The following is a 19,486-nucleotide window of genomic DNA, read 5'->3' as shown; positions in this document are numbered from 1 at the left end:
AGGAAGCAAATAGAATTCCAGTGGCCAGAGCACAGAACTCTGGAATTCCCTGTTAAGAAACTACCCTTCACGACTCTAAGAGTTGTTTGTCTACACCTATCCCACCCCTGATCTCCAAAGCTGCTCCAACCAGAGTCTACCCAAGCTATACGATCCGGACTGTTGGGGTCAGCTGAGCCCCAGGTGGTCAGTACTCTGGGAAAAAGAGGCTAGCAGGAATTGGCACGTTATCACCCCTGTGGAGAGGGGAGGCAGCCGGACCTTGTCCAGGGACCACGTGGATATAGAGCTTGTAGCCTGCACGCGTCACAGCTCCCTTGAGGGAGCTGAGGGAAAGGGCTCCTTGGAGCAGGATCCTGTACTGGCCGCGTTGCTTCAGGGGTCCGGGCAGAAGTTTCTGGGAAAACCTGAGTCCGGAACCAAGCCCTCTTCATATTGAGCTCTCAGTGTCGGCAATAAGTTGCACCAGTTCTCCTTTTCTCCCTGTGCTATGGTGACGCGTACAGGCTGGGGACCCGGCTCTGAGGTCGCGTGTAAGGCTCACTCTCAGTGCTCTTGGGAGCCCGGTCCCCGCCTGCCTGTTCAACGTGGCCCCCTAAAAGGGAATCTCGGAGTTTCCTAAACCCCTAGTGCTGCTTCTTCTTAATAACTACGGAGAAGACATTCTTTTCAGTTTGTTTTAAAATGAACAGACTTGTAAAGAAGCGCAACCTGTCCGCGACACCTGTAGACGCGGCACTTAAAAGCTAAACCTGCCAGTGGTTTCCTCAACAATGATCCAAACACCTCTCGAACTTATAAAAACACGAAGACTCCATTTGGGCAGCCTGAACCCTATCTGGGGAAGCCAGGGACTCCGAGGGAAGCGGGAGAGTTCAGGTCTGGGAATTAAGGTCGCAGATCTTTCCAACTGACTCTTGCCCTTTCCCCTTTCTTGGTGTTCCCTTCCCTTTCCTTTTTTTCCCTCCTCGCTTTTTCCCCCCCTTGGCTATCTTTTCGTTTTTCCTTTTCTATCGCTTATTTTTCTTTCTCTTCTCTACTCCTGACCTCTCCCAACTTCTCTATTCCGTCGCATTGCTCATTTAGTTTCTAAGTTTATGTCCCTGGCCGATTTCTCCGTGGGATGCCTAGCCTGCTTCTGTTCTGAGGCAAATCCTGCAGAGAGGCGAAGGCAGCGCAAACGCTGGCGTATGAGTATGCTTAAGAGTGACCATGTCAGTGTTTTAGTGTGACTGTGAAAAGTGCGCGCTTGCGTGACTGAATCAATTTGTGTGGCAGTGAGCAGTGTGTGTGCCTGAATTAGCTCGTGCATGAGTGTACGCGTGTGTGGAGTGTGCATGTGTGAGCGCGCTTGTGTTCGAGTGCCCACTCCTCCTGGAGCTGCAAAGTGCAGGGGGCGGGCCGGGCGGCAGGGGGCCTGCCCCGCTGGATTCCCGCATGCTAGTTCCGGGGCGGTCGGGTCTAAAGGGCTTTATGCACTGTCTGGAGGGTGGGGTCTGGCGCGGGTAGAAAACGGGATGCCTCAGGCCTCCGGGCAGGCTTTCTGCTGCTAGAGGCGAGCTGAGGTGCGGACCGCAAAGAGCAATCACAAGAGGAGGCGCTGCTGGTGCTGTGAGGGACGCGCGCCCACCTCCCGGGGAAGGAACGGCGAGGCCGGGAACTTTCGCTAGGATGGAGCGCCCGGCGGCGGCGGTGAGGTGCAAGCTACTGCTGGCTCTCGCCGCTTGCCTGGTGCGGGTCAGTGGTCAAGGTAAGCACCCACCGGCCAGAGCCATGCAGGGGCTGTGGACTTCCTTGGGCACGGCAGGGTAGAGTTCAGCGGAGAGGAGCGACCAGGGTAGGGCGGCTGCGCGGCAGCTGCTCTTCTTGGGGGGGAACTAAGGTTGCCCTGCGAGCGGGCTAGCGCTAGCGCCCCAACGCTGGCCCAGGAACTCAGCAGCCTCCAACTTGAGAACGCAGCTCTACCGGTTTTGGTGACAGCTCAACCCATAGGGATCCCCGTCTTTCTTCCCACGCGGGTTTGTCTTGACCCTTCTGGAAAACACTCTGGAGTTGGGACCGGGAAAAAGAGGATCTTTTTGCAGATCTGCAACCTGCACCTACCAAGGATTTCTTTATTGGAGTCTGAGCGTCCTCGCAGCTCTGAGCGCAGTTTTCCACCTGCAGCGCTTGGCTAGGGAGATCGCTTAGCGCGCTCAGGGCCGCAGGCCAGGGTTCCCCCTCCCATCACCGGCGAAACTTGGTCGCGCGGTGACCCCCAAGAGACCGCATCTCATGATACAGATCATTTACGAGCCAAGATAAGACCCGGAGGCGGGATTGGCCGAGAGTGCAGCTGAGATACTGGAGTATTTTCTTGAGGAGTTTTGCTTTCCAACAGGGAGGTGGGGGCTTTTGTGTGCATGAATGGGGCCAGTTTGCGCCGCCAGTTTTGGGGCTCGAATGCAGAAAGTTTCTAGTATGGCTTTAGACTTCTCAAGTTGTTGGAGAGTTGTTTTTACAGAAACAGAGGGAAGGGAGGAGAAGTGGAGGGAATAAAAACAGTAAGAGGAGCTGAGGAGAGGGAGAGACAAGCAAGTGAAAGGCATGGAGAGAAGGAGGGGAGAAAGCGAAGTTGAAGAGCGAGAGAGCATGGGGGTCTTGGGGGTGGGGGCCAGCGCGAGAGAGCGAGCAGGGATGAATGGAAAGGGCCAGGAGGCTACAGGAGAACCCGCGAGCTCTCTCCCTGGCTTTCCGTTGCTAGGTAGCAGCCGCGAGCTGCGTGTGACCGACCACCAGACAGACAGAGCGGACACTGCTGCCACTGCAGGGACTAATCTGTCTGTGGGGATGGGGGAGTCCCCCCTTTCCCCTCCTGCTCCTTCCCGTCGGACATCTTAATTGCCCTACAATAAAAATGAAACCCCTATTGTTGCAGGATTAGCCAAAGCAATAAATTGATTTCCCTGGATCACGTATTGGGGTTGACTGGTGGGTACTGTGGAAGCCCCCATTTATGGAGGAGAGAGGGGAGGGCTTGTGGATGGGCCGTGGCATGTATTCAAATGGTTAATCTGCTTTCTTTCTTCAATTCTTAGCGTAAGCTTCTTAGAGAGAATCAAGTAAGTAATTATACAGCAACTCCTAGCAGCACCCATTTCAGACTTCCTGGGAAGAAGTTTGGAAATGCCAACAAACCCCACTGGTTTTGCAAAAATCTTTTGGAAAGGGAGGGGAGGCAGGGTGAGACCGTTAATAATTCTTTCTTTGGACAGCTTTTTCAGTGTTGGAAGTAGAAAGAATTTATTTTTATTGTGGGAAGTTTGCACAGTGCAAATATATATGTATATATTATATTTATGTATATCTATATATCTCATGTGCTAAATATAGCAATAGGATTTACTACATGTTTCTGTTCCTGCCTGGCAGAAGGAAATTTTGCCCTGATTAATTTACAAAGTCCCTGTACATCTAAAACATATATTCTTTTCTCTGGGAGGATGGTTTAGTCTTTAAATAACCAGTTTCTTCTCTTCTTGGTAGTTGACATCCATGTATCTTCTATTCTATGATAATATATTGTAACAATATGTGTAGTAGTAATAACACAGCACACATTTACATACGTGACAGGTCCTGTTCTGGGTATCTTACAGTTATCTATTCATTTTGCCTTTATAATATCCTTTTAAAGAAAGTAGTGTTATTATCCCTAATTTACAGATGGGAAAATGGAGGCATCTAGCAATTAAGAATTGCCCATGGTTCTTATTACTAGAAAATGGCAAAGATATGAGGCAAACCTAGGGAATTCTGACTCTGTAGAGTCCATAATTTAACCATTATGGTATGGGGTTCTCTGTTTCTCTCTTTTGTTTTGTGCTAAAAATGTTGTGGTAAGTTGGGGCTGAGGCTGTGGCTCAGTGGTAGTGCACCTGCCTGGCATGTGTGAGGTGCACTGGGTTCAATTCTCAGCACTGGGTATAAAAAAATAAAATAAAAGATCTATCAACAGCTAAAAAAAAATGTTGTACATGTGTGAGGTTATTAAAGAAGCCCAGCAGCATTTTGCAAGTCCCTACTGGGTAAAATTCACCTGCTGCTTCATAACCATGGATGGTGGATATTTTTTCAGAAACTTCAGGTTTCTAAGATCTGAACCCAAGTCTCTTCATTCCTAGTCTTCATATCTGATATATTTTTAGATATATGTCCTCTAAATGTCCTGAGCCTGGTTGGTTGAAGAGACTTCTATATTCCCCTTGTTTTGATTTTGCCTTATCATATGACTCTAGAGTCATATGATATGAAATAAAATATGAAATAAAATATGATGAAATTGTAAATGCCTTTAGTTAAGCATTGCATTTTAGGTAGGAAACCAGAACTAACTTTGTGCCACTAGAAATTGGAAGAGCAGAATGTTGAGTGTTGCATGGTTAGTTTTTCTGTTTTAAAAATTCCATGTCTGTAAAAATTATTTCCATTTTCTTCATCTTTTTCATAACGCTTTTCAAGAAAAAAAAATTTAGGAGTGCCTTCAGGAGTTAAGTTCTCTAGGTTGCAGTAGTGGCTTCACTACATTTTAGCTGTGTGGCCTTGGAGAAGGCACCTAACTTTGCATGGCTCAGGTGTTCAACTGCAAAACTGACATGATAATAAGAACTTACCCCATGGCATTCTATATGAACACAAAACGCTAAAATTGTAAAGTACTTAGCATGGTGTATGGTATATAGATCATGAAAATTAACTAGTAGCTATTTTTATATTTGTATATGTACATATTTTTTTGAGGTATTGGGGATTGAACCCAGGACTTTGCACTTGTTAGGAAAGTACTATTTTTATATTTATCAACACTTAAAGTAATATATTCCTGCTTACTGTTCATATTTCCAATTTTCAACTGCATGTAGAAAAGTCTTCTTTAAGCATTTTCTACTAATAGGTTTTTAAGGAATTCCCAGATCTGAGGATGTACTTTGAAGCTTTTTTTTTTTTTTAATAGTATTGACCTTCAACAAAGTTATATCTTTAATCCAGTAAAATTTGGTGATGTCCTTAAGAGTATCATCTTTTATGACATTTGCGTCTTTGAGTGAAGTTTGTATGTTTCAAAGAATTGTGTTTTTGTCACATCTTACTTCTTATACCTGACTGATGCTTTTATTTCACAGCAATTGGCTTATATTTCTCTACTTGAGATTCCTCTATTCTGTTCTTTATAGGGCTTCTGCCTGAACTCCCTTCAACCATTTGGTGGAAACAAGAATTTTTGCAGTTAAAGGGAGCCTTAGATATCAACTGGTCTGCTTGTATTATTTTACAGATAAGCAATTAACCCAGGAGAGGGGCGGGAAGAGGGCTGAAAGGAATGAAAGGGAAGGGAATTAAGTACCTGGCCTTAGGGTATGAAGACTGTAGTAGAGCTAAGATCTGCATCTGAGCATCTCATTCCCAGTCTTTGCACTTGACCATTTTTTCTTGATACATGTTGTCTGAAAGTCCCCACCCTCTTTAGTCTAATTCCTTTCAGTTGATCCTCACTAATCAGATGAGTCACTATGACAAGTAGATGACCTTCGTGAATCTTTTAAAAAAACTGGGTAGGTCTCTTGCTCCAGGCCAAAGAGGAATCCTGTGGTGGGTCAGTACAACCATGTGCATGTACTTTCTGTCTGACCCAGCGCTTCTGCCACGTTGGAATGGAGCCCCCAACTCCCAAGGACCATGCCTCCAGATCCATTTTGCAAATCTTTGGGCCATCAAAACACATTCTTTGGATTTTCTAGTGCTGACTGCGATAGAACTAGATTTTTAGTCTTGTTCAAGGTACCTTTTAGGTCATGGTTAATCATTTGTCCAGATGGCACTCTAAGAACACTTACAGGTTTTTAAATTTTTAAAATTAGAATTTTTATTATAATTTAAAATAATGATATTATGAACCTAGATGTATTTCTTGTGTTACTAGAAACATGGTAATAATGACTTTGGGGTGTCTGCTAAGTCCTACCAGCTAGAACAGAGTACATAGAAAGTAGAGGGTGCTGACAAAAGATTTTGAATTGAAAGGAAATGTTCCTTGAATAATTTCTCGGCAATCTTGTTATGAAATATGAGGAATTTGAGATTTTGGAATTAGAGGATCTGGGGTTGAATTTTAGCTCTGCTTTTCACTATCTAGGAAATCTAGTACAATGACTCTTAATGCTCTGGGTCAGTTTTCTTTTCTGTAAAATGGGTCCATATCCACCTCACAGGATGTTTATGCAGATCGAATGAGGCAATGACTGTGAAGTCTCATATAGATTCCTATCCTACATTATCATTTTACTCAAGAATTTGATTTTTTATAACCTGGGGGTGGAGGTATTTTAGTATCTAGGTAACTTCTTTGCAGTTAGTTCTGAGAAGGACACACCCACGCAGACTGATGTGTCCTCTTAGTGACTACGAAAATTTTAATGTTTTTCAAGATGTATGTAAATGACAGAAACCTATTCTAAACCAACTGAAGCCAAGGAAAATTATTGAAATTATTGAAAATTATTGAAATATTGAAAGTTACTGAAAACTGTCTGAGTTTGCCCGTTTTTTTTCCAGGCGGAAATAGTCAGATATTGGCAGTTTCATTTGGTTCAGTCAAATACAAAATAGAGGCTTGCCCTATGTTGTATCATTCTTGTTTTCTCATCATCTCCTTTTTAAAAATTGTTGACAAAATGGTAAAATATTATTACCACTATGGTTTAGTGGTCACTAATATGAAGCCACTCCCAAACATGTTCTCTTTTAGTGTAAAATGGCTATCAATCATATGCTGTCCAATCATCTCCACTGGGAAAGAGCAAGAGTTTGATTGGTTTCAGCAAATGTCTCAGAGGATCACAGGGACTTTGCAAGGTCTTAGGCTCTTGGGACAAATGACTGCCATATCCAGGGTTATGAAGTGTTCCTATGACTTAGGCATGTGTCTCTTACTTGGTCCCTGAGGTCATGGACTAAGTGTGGACCTAAGAGGGGATTTGGGGTAAGGCTACCAGGAGAAGGATGAACAGATGCTGAGCTGCAAAAATGACCAGTACACCTTAACAGAAAAGGTTGACTGATGATGTTATTTTTATTTTGTATGTGAAATCAGACTTGAAAAGGCTGACAGTCCTCAGATGACTCAATGAATTGAAGGGAGAAAAATATTTATTAGAAATATTAAAAGGCATGGTGCTCTGTGTTCCTAGAATCATGCTGCAACTTTTAAGTTTAGGGAGAGAACAGGAGAAGGAAAGACTTTGAGAAGGTTTATTTGGAGCCCCATATTTTCTTATTTGATGCAGACCTTTGTGATGGACAGGGAAATTCTAGAAAATGAGCAGAGAAACAGAATATAGGAACTCTTGAGTCCATTGTAGGCTTCCTTTTTTTTTTTTTTCTGTGACTCCGAGACCCCTAACTCCTTCTCCAGCTTATTTCACTCCCTTGTTTGTTCCTTTTCCACATATGGATCTCAGCTATGGGAATGAGGTAGATGGAAAGAAGAGAGAAGAGTCTGAAGATAGATTAAGATGCTTCCATGGAGATAGAATATATCCTGGTGCATGTCTAGGGGTCCCTAACATTTAACCTAGGGACTTCTTCCACAGATGGTAGAACAGATATCTTTTCTACCTTACTGGAGTAATTTTCAAAAGCCAAATATATGCACGCTGTGCGGATGGCTATTTTGTCGGTGGTTAATTTAAATTCTTAATTTGAATAGCAAGTGCTAAGAAAATGAAAACATTGTTATTCCTAAACTAGGATGGTTAACTTTCATATTTGGGCACTTCTGATTTAGGACAGCAGTGACACACAATGAAGGAAACATCTTTCCTAGAAAAATGACATATTAGATAATTTAAAGTTTCATGTTGAAATCTCGATACTTTTTGGTCCTAGCCCTTGGGTCATGCCTGACCTCAAGGTTGTAGGAAACAGTGAGAAATGAGTGAAAGGAGGGTTGCCATTCTGTGCATTGAAAAGTTAAGCCACTGTTATCAAGGATACAATGACTTGTGTATTGTTTAGATCTTGAGATTCAAGTTTGTAAGCAATACCCAAAGGTCTCTTTTAAATTTATGCAACCCAGCTAATAACACATGAAGATTCCTCATAACTTGGAAAATAAGCCTTAATTCATTTGTCTCTTGATTGACATTAAAGTGTCAACATATCTGCTTTTTGGGCCCAGTGGGTGTTGAGGAAACCTGAAGAAGAGGAAGAGGAAAGTAGCCACAATTTTGTTATGCTACAATTTCTTGGATTCTTATATAAAAATATCCTGTCTTATAATGTCAGGAATTTGTATGTCATTTCAGGCCCAATTCTTTGGTTTTTATCTCATTAACGAGGAGTACCTTTCTGAATAAAGACTCAAAAAATTAAACCATTTATTTCATAGAATAATCCATAAAGTTGAATTGCAGAATTGACATAGTTTATCTGAAATATGTCAATCTCACCCACATTTGAACCTTACTATAAGAGGAAAATTCTGTTATTTCCACATGAGTTTAATTTTGGTTTGGGGCAGGGTTTGGAGGACATTTCTTGTTTCAAGAAACCAGAAATAGAAAACCCAACTCAAACTGGCTTAAAGAACAAAGGGTATTTATTGGCTCGTGTAGGTGAAAAACCCTGAGACAGAGTGGAGTTCAGGTGAGGTGTAGTCAGGGCTCTGGTTCCCTTTCTTTGTGTTTCTTTGACTCAACTCCCCTCTAAGTTTCAGCTTTGTTTTCAGTCTGGTTTCCCATAAGGTTGTAATATTGCTGCCAGGGCAAATGGGGCTGCTTGTTTCCTTGATCACACTTAGAGGAATATTCAGCCTTGAAAAAGGTTTTAGTTATGTTCTTAAAAGCATTATTTCATCACAGGAACTTAAAATGTTATCATTTCTAAGGACCTTAGATGCCAGTTAGCTTCCCAAAGTTGTCATATCATAAAAATCACCTGTGGAGCTTTATAAACTGTATATATTCTTAGGTCGAAACCCTTGCTTACTAAATTAAAGATATGGGAATTTGTTTTGAAGAGTTTCTAGGTGGTTCTGAGGGTCAGATAATTTGGGAACAACTGAGCTAGGTAATACCTCTTAGTTTTTTAGTTTTATAAACTGAGACTTAGATAGGTGACCAGTCACTGCAGGGTCCTTTGAGTGGCAGTTTAGTGTACTTGATTAAATCTATTGCTTGCTCTGGATGGGAGAGTTACAAGAATAACTACTCTTATTGTCTGACGGTAAGACCATCTCCTTTCCTGGCCAGAACAACAGGTCCTCCATGTTAAATCTCTGCCACTGTTTGTGTCTTAATTGTGTTCTTTGCCCTTTCCCTGGGCACACTTGAAGCTCTTGTTCTCACTACATGATGTAAACAAGTGTGAGTGAGAGGTCTTTTTTTCCTTTCTCACCTAAGGTAGAAATTTATTCAGAGCATCCTTGACAGTGCCCAAGAGCTTCTAGGACAGCCATGGATTCCATAGTTGGAATGGGAATATTGTAAAACCTGATAGTTCATTTTCTTTATATCTTAACCTTGTCTGTAGCCCTCACTGGGACTTCCAGTTTGTTGATCCTACCTTGTCTGCACCGTCCCTCAAATTACTCATTAATTTGCTTCCGTAGCTTATATTTTATGACCCACTAACACCTCCTGTTTCCTTCAACCTTTGAGACTGTCTGCTCAAATGTTTTTTGTTTTTAGTAAATGTGAAAGTAGAAGCCATCAGGAGCTCGAAACCCTTGACCATCATCTCTTGCTCTTCAGCCTGTTTATTCTGTCTTCCTCCTATTATTCTGGAAGAACAGTCCGTGCTCTTAAGTCTAACTGCTTCATTCATGTTCTGGATCCCATTCTTTCTCATCTCTTACTAATCGAATCCTTTCTCTTCTACAAAATCCTCTTTGTTCCACATTCCCTTCTAGATACCACCCTCACTTCTCTGTTCTTCTTTACAGCAAAACACTGACAGTTTGACGATATCCACTGTAATTTCTCTCCATTTTTTCCTCAAATCTCTTCCTTTCAGGTTTTTGCCATCACCCTTGACACATATTTCTTTGTCAAAGTCACTGATGAACTCCATGTTAAATCCACTGATTCATTCTCAGCTCTGGTCTTATTATTCTTTTTGGGGTGTGCTGAGGAACAGGTCCTTGCACATGTTAGGCAAATGCTCTGCCACTGAGTTATAGCCCTGTTCTAGCTCAGATCCTCTTTAACCCATGAGCAGTTCTAGACACAGTGTATCCTGTTTTCTTCTGTGAAACTCTTCCTTTGATTTCCAAAAAACTACACTCTCTTTGTCCTTCCTTTTGTTTTCTTTCCTAGCTGCTCTGTTTCTTTGGCCTCATCCTGTCTCACTTATATACTGATATCTTTCAAATTTATGTACTAATCCAGACCACTACCCTAAACTCCAGACCAATATCTCTGTCTGCTCATTTGACTTATCTATTTGGTTGTCCAATAGCCATCTCAGACTTAATGGATCCCAAAGGAAGCTCCTGATCTCCACTAATCCTCCAAATCTGTTTTCCACCTGGAATTCCTCACCCCAGGAAATGGCTTTCTTGTTCAGGCCCCAAAGCTTTCAGATTGTGCGTGACTTGCCTCCTACAGGTATTTGCTCATGGATACCTGCTGGGATGTGGTCTTCTCTGCTCCTTTCTTGTTCAGGCCCCAAAGCTTGGATTCTGTGTTGATTCCTCTTTTTCTTTTTTACCCCTTACCTAATCTTTCAGAAAACCCCATTGTTTCAATCTTCAAACTATTTGTAGAATCCAGTCACTTTCACTATCTTTGGCTTCATCACTCGGGTCCATGTGACCACCATCTTGCCTGGATTATGGCAACAGCTTCCTTATGGTCACCTGCTTTCCTGTGTCCCATTCCTCTCTACTGTCTGTAGTAGCTAGAGGAGTCCTCTCCTAAAGTCAGTCAGATCATGGCACTTCTCTGTTCAAAAAGCTCTGGTGGTTTCTGTCACAAACAGGCTGGTTTGTCTAGAAATAGACACTGAGACAGAGCTTGGAGCACAAGATATTTGCTATGACCAATGCCTGTGAGAGGAAAGAGAAAAAGGGGCAGAAGAAGAACTTGAACTAGGACAAGGCCTTGGGCAACACTGCAGAAGTCCTGGAGCAAGAGTTGCCTATTAAAGAGTTCTGTTTCAGGCCCAGGTAATATCCTTGCTCAGCTACTGCATATGGCCTGCCCTGGGAAGACATGACCTTGGGCAGGTGGCCTTCTCCAGCTGAGGCAGATCCCCCAAAAAGCTGATTGCAGGTAGAAAGTCCTTCCCTGCAGCTGGTCCTACCTTGAAGGGGAAACTGAGTTGTGCATCTCCAGGTGTCCTGTCCTGCTGCATCACATGGAGGGTCTAAGTCCTTCCAATGGTCTATAAGATTCCAACCATCTGGCCTCCGCATTACCTCCCTGACCTTGCGTCCTCGTCTCCCCAACTTAGTGCTTCAGGCACAGTGATACATTGCTTTCCCCCAGCACAGTGAGCCCTCTCAGGCCTTTCCATTTGCTTTCTGTCAGATTGTCAGATTGTGCATGACTTGCCTCCCACAGGTATTTGCTCATGGATACCTGCTGGGGTGTGGTCTTCTCTGATTCTTTCCTGATTTCCTTTCTCCATTACATTTCTCACCATCTGAGAAGGTACGTTAATTAAATTACTTAATTTGTTTATTTGCCAATAAGTCTTTTCTATTCTGCGACGAGATGGATTTTCATCTCTTTTATTCATTACTTTATCTGTAGTGTCCCAAATAGGGCTAAATAAAGTTGAATGGTGGTGCATAGATGCCACCATGGATGTTAAGAACAGGCATCCTCAGCTCATCACCATGCTCCTGGTCTTGCCAGCCCTATATTCCCCCAGGCCTCTGGAGGCCCCATCAAGATCCTGATGGGAAAAAAAAAAAAAGAAAATTGCTGTCTCTATGAAAGCAAGTGGCTTAGCAACGCTGTTTCTCTTCATTTGACTCCCAGCTTTTGTACACCTCTATGCCCATTGGCCCCCACTCCCTGGTGACTCCCAGTGCACTTGAGAGTAGCTGATTCTGCATCAGTCTTTGTAACTTCCATCCCAGACTCTTGGTTACCCTGTGAGAATTTCCCTATGCTACAGAATGGGTCCTTCTGCTATTTTTAGGACAGATTTGATACAGTAGCTTTTACAAAAAGATAAGCCAAAGTTTTTAGACATTATGTTAGTGGACTGTCATTCTGTGTTTAAACAGAACACAAAAGAAAGCTTTCTGAGATCACAGTGAAAACAGCCTTGGTGAGACAAAAGGCCTTCTTTGGAGAGGGGAGGGGCTTCCAAACTCCGGGGGGGGGGGGGGGGGCTCTTGGACAGTGATGGCAAGAACACCACAAGTCCAGTCAGGGCGTTCCTGAGTCTTGTTCTTGATGAATGAAGGAAAAATGGCCCAACCAAACAGGGCCCCAGACTGTCGAAAAAGGCCTGTGGCTGTTTGTCCTTTGGGCACAGACTTTTTCATGTCAGTCCCATTCTTTTGAGGATTCCATATGTAGCAATTAAGTTAGAGGGGAGTGCTGGGTTGCATGCATGTACGGGTAGAGATGATGGAGGAATGAGCTAAAGTAATACCTACCTTTGTGTGTGTATGTGATGCCAGGGATCAAACCCAGGGCCTCGTGTATGCGGGGCAAACACTCTACCCACGAGCTACATCCCCAGCTCTAATAATTACTCAATTTTTTGAATACCTTCTGTGTACCAGGTCCTAGATGTTTTTCAGTTATTAGTCTACTTGCTTCTTTATTAACAGTCCAGATTGTATGTGTAACGGACCAAGGCAAAGGCAGGTGGGATAATTTGCCAAAAGCCATTCAGTTACGTGGTAGAGCTAAGAAAACCAGTGTTGTCATTGTGGATAAATAAGAGCAAGTGGAAGACAGTTTCTCTGTAAACCTTTACTTAGTGACTCCTACAATGATAAGTCAACGCCATTTCAGAGGCTGGTACCTTCTCATTTCAATTTCAACTTTTGGGCATTTTCATTGATACTTTTGGCAGTTCATTGAGTACGTGTTGATCATGACCTTATCGTGTTCCAGGCATGAGGTAATGAGGTACTACAAATCACCTCCATATGGGCTCTGTCCAAAATAGCTGTGTGTTGAAAGTGTCCATTTCTATTCCTTCTACACTCATTAGCTTCAGTCTGATTCTTACCTGCTGGGGTTCTCCTATACTATCATTCTATTATCTAGGAACATCTTTTTCTCTATAATTACATGTCTTTTCATTCAGAGCACCCTTATCTAACCAAAGTTCTATTCCAAACTTCTCATCAGGGATGGCAGCGATGTATAGATTTGTAAAGGTTTTTGTTGCTTCATATTGATGGAAAAATTCCCAAGTCTTCTTAAAGTCCTAGAAGAAAGTCTGAACAACCAAAATGAGAGCTAAGTCTCCTTACATCCCAGAGGAGTCTGCTTTGTAGATTTAGAGAAGGCATCTCCTGTGTGCTGGATATGTTTAAAAGTCTCTTGGCCCCAAAGCACCATTCATTGTTGTCAAAGATGTCTGTTCTGTCATTGCTAGAGCCAGTTATTCAGAGTAAGACAGTGTAGCCCCCTGAAACTCGAGTTACAAAGCAGAAAGGTTTTCTCCTATAGGGAAAAATAGTTGGTTGAGATAGTAATACGTAGTCAGTGTTTGTCAGAGAAGGGTTCAGAGAGAATGAGATTTGAGTTTAATATGTTTTGATGGGGACTAAAGAAGTTACCTGAAGGTTTGAGGTAGTCTTAAAAGGAATGTACCTGCTCTTTCTTGGGACAAAAGGTAGTGTTCCTTTTCCTTAGGATGGCTTTAGGGGAAGTTTCTACTATGAATATTAAGTGGGCCTCAAAAGTTTTTTCCACCTGACGTGGCTTTCCTTAGTTAGCTGGATTGAAGACTCTATTAATAATCCCTTAGGGATCTGTCAGTACCTGTATAAGTTTGAGAGGAAGATCTTGGATTGGAATGCCAATGGCAGTTTTTATATTTCTAAATCACAATGATTGCTGCTGATAGGAAATTCTGTTTTTCTTTTATGTTAGTGTCTACTAAAGAATTTACAAATGAATAAAGTCAAATACACACATATCCCAAGTCAATTACTGAAAGGTTGATTTTTTTTTTTTTTTGACCATATGAGGGATGGAATCAGGGGTGCCAGCCCTTTTAAAATTTTATATTGAGACAAGATTATGCTCAGTTGCACAGGCTGGCCTCAAATTTGTGATCCTCCTGCCTCAGCCTCCTGAGTAGCTGGGATTATAGGGATGTGCCACTGTACCTGTCTCTTAAATAGTTAATTTTTATGTACCAAAATTCTGAATTTTTTTCCAGTTTATTTCTGACGTAAAAATTTACTCCTTCCCTAATATTTGGTGCAGTGAGGTGTTGAAAGAATTTGCTAAGTAATCACTAGAGGTTGAGATTCTAGTGAAAAACAAAATGCATGGCTTAAAAATTGAATATACTAACTGGAGGACAGTGGAAGGTAGGTGCTTCTCACTGTAAATAATTAAACCCAAGAGTGCAGACAGGAGAGATCTTGGCACCCAGAGAGACTTGACTGAGAAGGATGCATATTTTATCCAACACTTGGACTTCTCTGTGAGGGAAATCAAAGGGTCTTTAATAGTTGTTGCAGATTGTGAATATGTGCACCAAAATCTCACTGTAATCAGATTTATTTTTCAAACGTTTTGCTGTGATTAAAGGAATGAGAAAGAGAAGGGAGGAGGAATGAACTTTTATTAAAGCCTCAGTACTCTTGCCCTTTAGGAGATCTCAGCGTGCCTTGTCATAGTGACCTGGGAACTTTGGTTCCCTCCAGGGCCTTCCTGTTCCATGGGCACATTAGTAGATCAAAGACAGTAGTAGCTCTGTTTTTCTCGCAGTGGATCTACTAATTGAGAACTAGATGGGCAAGAGACACATAGGACATTTCTGGTTTTTTTTCCTCTAACAGTGCTTGTTTTCTTAGCCCCGCCCCCTCCAGCCGTTTGTAAGGGGCAGGTGTCGGTAAAAAGGGGAATACAATTTTATAGTTCCCAGACAGGCAAGCTTTGAGTATGGGCATTTATTTTTTTATTTGTTCTAATTAGTTATTCATGACAGCAGAATGCATTTCGATTCATTGTACACAATTGCAGCACAACTTTTCATTTCTCTGGTTGTACAGAGTATTGGCATTTATGAAGTGCTTATTTTATTTTAAAAATTAACATAGGCTAAAATCGATGTGTGTACATTTCTTTTCCTTTCCTTCCTTTTTCTTTTTGCAGGACTGGGGATGGAACCCAGGGCCTTGTGCATGCTCGCCAAGTGCTCCACCACTGAGCTCCACCCCCAGTCCCTGTTTCTGTAAGTTCTAATACATGTTTGTATCTGTGTAACCACCACCACCACCACCACAATCAGGATTAGAACAGTTCAGTAACCCCCATTCCCTTGTGCTGCTTCTTTGTAGTCACTCTATCTAAACAGTGTTTCTCAAGTTCCTTTTTTGAAAACTCACTTTCCCAGATGAAAGTCTCCATTGCCTTTCATTTGTTCATTTTTATGCAGGAAGTGTGCCTTGCTCATTTTTGAAGTAATTCAAAATGACATGGTTAGTAAGTTTGCAAGACTGCCTGTCCTTTATTATAATGGGAGAAAAAACCCTGGAAAGATGGCAGCTCTTTCAGTATTGCCATATAAAATTTTTTTTCCCACAACCTTACTTGTTGCTAGATTGGAATCTGCAAAGAAAACACACTCAAGAAATTTCCCTGGAAGAGGAGACAGAGGTTTATTTTTTATTTAACGACTTACCCCTTGACACCTGGGAAATGATTAGTTGATGTTTTCAAAGCAGATTAAGTCAGTGTGGTTAATTAACTGTGGTAATCAGGTGACTTAAATCAATTAACTCCTTGTTAACAATTTCCATCAATTTTGTAAATAAATGACTAAATCAGTAAATTGTACTCTTAAGATGAAAGACTGTTTCCTGATTTATTTTGTTGATGACAAATTAGAGATTTCTCCTCCTCATTCCCTCCCTGCCATCCTTACTCTTAACAATGAGAATCCTTAAGCCAGTTTTAGTTTGAGAGGAACACACCAGAGTAACGCTTAATATATGGTTTTAAGGAAAAGTCAAGTGTAGAGACACCTTTGCTCCTTCATCTCAGCACATTTTGAAAGAATGATTTAGGGAATTGAAACTTAATAAGTAAGCGTGTACTTATTAACATTAAAGGATAATGGGAGTTGAAAGTAATGCTGCAACTCACTCTAGGATAAGCTAATTATTAAATCATTAAATGTTTTCTTTTCCTTTTCCTATATTAAAGCTGATTGAGGGATATAATAAAATGAAACAGATTTTGGGTTTTAGCTAGCAGTAAACTTTAATGGACACTTAGGAACTCTATTTAGAAGGAATTTATCAAAACATTGGGGTTATGTATTTTTACCTTTATTTTTTGGCACTGGGATTGAACCCATAGCCATCTGTCAGTACCTATGTAAGTTTGCATTCATCTTTAAATCTTGATTGTTAAGATACCATGCACATTTACAACTGAAAAGTTGTTACTTTAAAAAAATATTTATCATTTATAATTCCCTTCCTTGGTTACATGACTTTACTTTGTCCTGGTCTCCAGTGAAATATGGACCAGACTATTATAAACTGTATTTCATAGCTTTGAGTGTGCCTTTGCATTTTCTGAAAGACACTGAAAACTTGGAGGACTTGCGTTGAAAAACAGATGACATAGGGTTGTTTAGAACTGTGCCAGCTAGGAAGGAATATTTGAATAGCCTTTGAGGAGTTAGTAAATATTTTCATATTTGCAAAAATTCTATGCTAAAATCACTCCCATTTTTGTAAAGAAAAATTTCTGTGGTTTCCTCAAAGCTATAGAAGGTGGCCTTCATTTTGGGAATGAACTGAATTCAGGGATGCACATTTCAATCTCTGGCTGCCAAGTCAAACTGGGCTCTCCCACTATTATAGAAGTTCTGGGTCATGCTCCCAGGGCCCTTTCTCACTTGCCCAGGATTGCCAATCTCAGCAGGTTTTTCAGGGACAGAGTTAACCTGTGGCCAAACCCTTTCTGATACTGGGACATGGCCTGAATTAGAGCTTGGAGATGTTGATCTGCTGCTTTCCAGATGTGTTCCCATTGACCTCTCTGCAGTTTCCTGGTCTATCCAGTGGATGTTAGTCATTTCTACCTCACAGGTTCCTGGGACTATTTAAAGGACAAGGTCCTGGCACTTGGTGAGTGTTCAGCAAACATTTGGCCCTATGGGAACCTGGTACTAAATCATTCATAGTTGACCAGCTCTTGGTTGGGTCAGTGCCTCAGAGCAGCCAGCATGCTGTGGTCTTTTGAAATAAAGAAACCACTTGTCAAATTCTCTATTCATAGGGATTGCTGGGGGAAAACTATAGCTTTTTAAAGGAGATGGAACTATCAGATGAGGCACTGTTAGAAGACAAGGCCTTGTAATCTGCCTGTCTACCCCAAGAACATTTGGTCCTTCACCTCCCAGGTCTTGAAGGCACAGACCCTGATGTCATGTTACTGAGTTCAAACTTCTCAGCAGACTCTGTTTTCTGTGAGTTTCATGTGCCCTGGAATTGTTTCCTGTAAACTTGGCTTTGTTCAGAGTTTACTGGTGATATTTCTGTAACTCTGAGGACAAGAATGATAGAAACATGGGTCTGAGTAGAAGTCACGGGTGTTCTCTGGCCAAGGAGAAGCATTTCCAGAGGGAAGGTACACTTGAAGATGAACCCTTGAATTTGTGAGAAGTTTTAAACAGAACATGTAAGAATCATTGTCTATGCTTTTTTTTTCTTTCTTTTAAGAGCCCCTTATTAATGAAACTTAGAAAGGTCAGTGAGAAATTCTACAGGTGAGAAAGCTATTAAACTAGACTGGGCTAGTAATTATAGTCAAAATTATCTCTGCTGTATTTATTGCACAAATATTTACTGAAAGCCTGTTGTGTCAGGAACTTGTGATATATAGATGAAGAGACATGAAAATAAGCATTTGAGGTAAAATAGAGGTTTAGAAACACAGAAGAGGGGACGATGATGGGCAGGAGGCATGAGGGGCCTGAGGGCAAGGATGGTGGTGTAGATTTGCTATTAGAATTGAGTCTCAGCAGCTAGGGGGACTGAGGCAGGAGGATTGCAAGTTCAAAGCCAGCTCCAGCAATTTATCAAGGCCCTAGGCAACTCAGCAAGAGTTGGGGTGGGGATGTGGCTCAGTGGTTAAGCACCCCTGGGTTCAATCCCCAGTACCAAAAGGAAAGATAAAGGAAAAAAAAAAGAACTGTGTCTTGTAGGAGGGTGTTGCTGGAGATGTTGGGGAATGCATTGTGGGGGATGTGTGCTATGTAAGAGCTATGTAAGCTGGCAAGTACTGTCATCAGACTTCCATTTTGTAAAGATAATACTTGCTGCAATGAGGAAAAGCAGAGCAATCAGTTAAGTTAGAGGATTACTTACTGGAATTATCTGGGTGACAGGTGATGAGGCTCAAACTCCACTTGTGGACCTAGAGGTGACGAGAAGGGGACAGAGTCACCATGGGATGCAGAGAAAGCTTACATTTGTTTCTGTTTTTGATAATTCCCATTATTTTTATAAGCAAATATGTTTTACTGATAGGAATATTAGCCATGTTATCTCAATGTATGTGCATGTTAATTAACATTCATAAATACTCAGCATCATAAATACTTAGTGTTTTGTTGCAGTGCTGGGGGTTGAACTGGCTTAGTGCATGCTAGACAAGTTCCAAGCCACTGAGCTACATCCCCAGTTCTCCATGGTGTTTTTAAAAATCTTCCTGTTCGAAAAATTCTTGCATCTTCTTCTTCATTTTTTGGTACTAGGGATTGAACCCAGGGGCCCTTAACCACTGAGCCACATCCCCACCCTTTTTTTATATATTTCTAAAATTTAGAGACGGGGTCTTGCTAAGTTGCTTAGGGCCTCACTAAGCTGCTGAGGCTGCCTTTGAACTTGCCTCAGTCTCCCAAGTTGCTGGGATTACAGGTGTACACCACTGCGCCTGGAAAGTTCTAGCTTCTTGACCACTGTGGTGTAGTGAGTGACATTTTCTCTGGTTTAGTTGATGGATTTTTACTTGGATCAGTTCCCTGAGGGAGCATCTGGAAATGCACTGGGGTATTTTTTAGTTGTCACAATGCCTGAGTATCATTACTAGCATTTAGAGGACAGAGGATGAAGATTGAAACCAGCTTCAATACACAGGACAGTCCCACGCTTCAAAGAATTTTCCAGGCACAGATGTCAGTATTGCCCGTCTTGGTAGGTAGGGAGTGAAGAGAGAGACAGGAGGGTCATATTGGTACTGAGAGCTGTCATTTACTGAAACTTGGTATACAGTCACCA

At 41.9% G+C, this 19,486-nt stretch overlaps 1 protein-coding gene across 2 annotated transcripts in view; it reads left to right on the top strand.

Annotated features, from left to right (window-relative positions):
- Positions 1-1,525: 1,525 nt before the first annotated feature.
- Positions 1,526-19,486, top strand: part of Lrp2 (LDL receptor related protein 2) — a 197,621-nt gene continuing 179,660 nt past the window's right edge. For both annotated transcript variants that reach the window (XM_046447392.2, XM_046447391.2), the window contains exon 1: positions 1,526-1,750. In XM_046447392.2, the coding sequence (XP_046303348.1) occupies positions 1,672-1,750 (79 nt within the window). In that variant the 5' untranslated portion in view covers positions 1,526-1,671. The remainder of the gene's footprint in view (positions 1,751-19,486) is intronic.

This window comes from Marmota monax, unplaced genomic scaffold, assembly GCF_021218885.2.
Source record: "Marmota monax isolate L192 unplaced genomic scaffold, Marmota_monax_Labrador192_F-V1.1 WCK01_AAM20220418_F8-fsc00007, whole genome shotgun sequence".
NCBI classification, from domain to species: domain Eukaryota; kingdom Metazoa; phylum Chordata; class Mammalia; order Rodentia; family Sciuridae; genus Marmota; species Marmota monax.
This window is presented reverse-complemented; position numbering and strand designations above follow the sequence as displayed.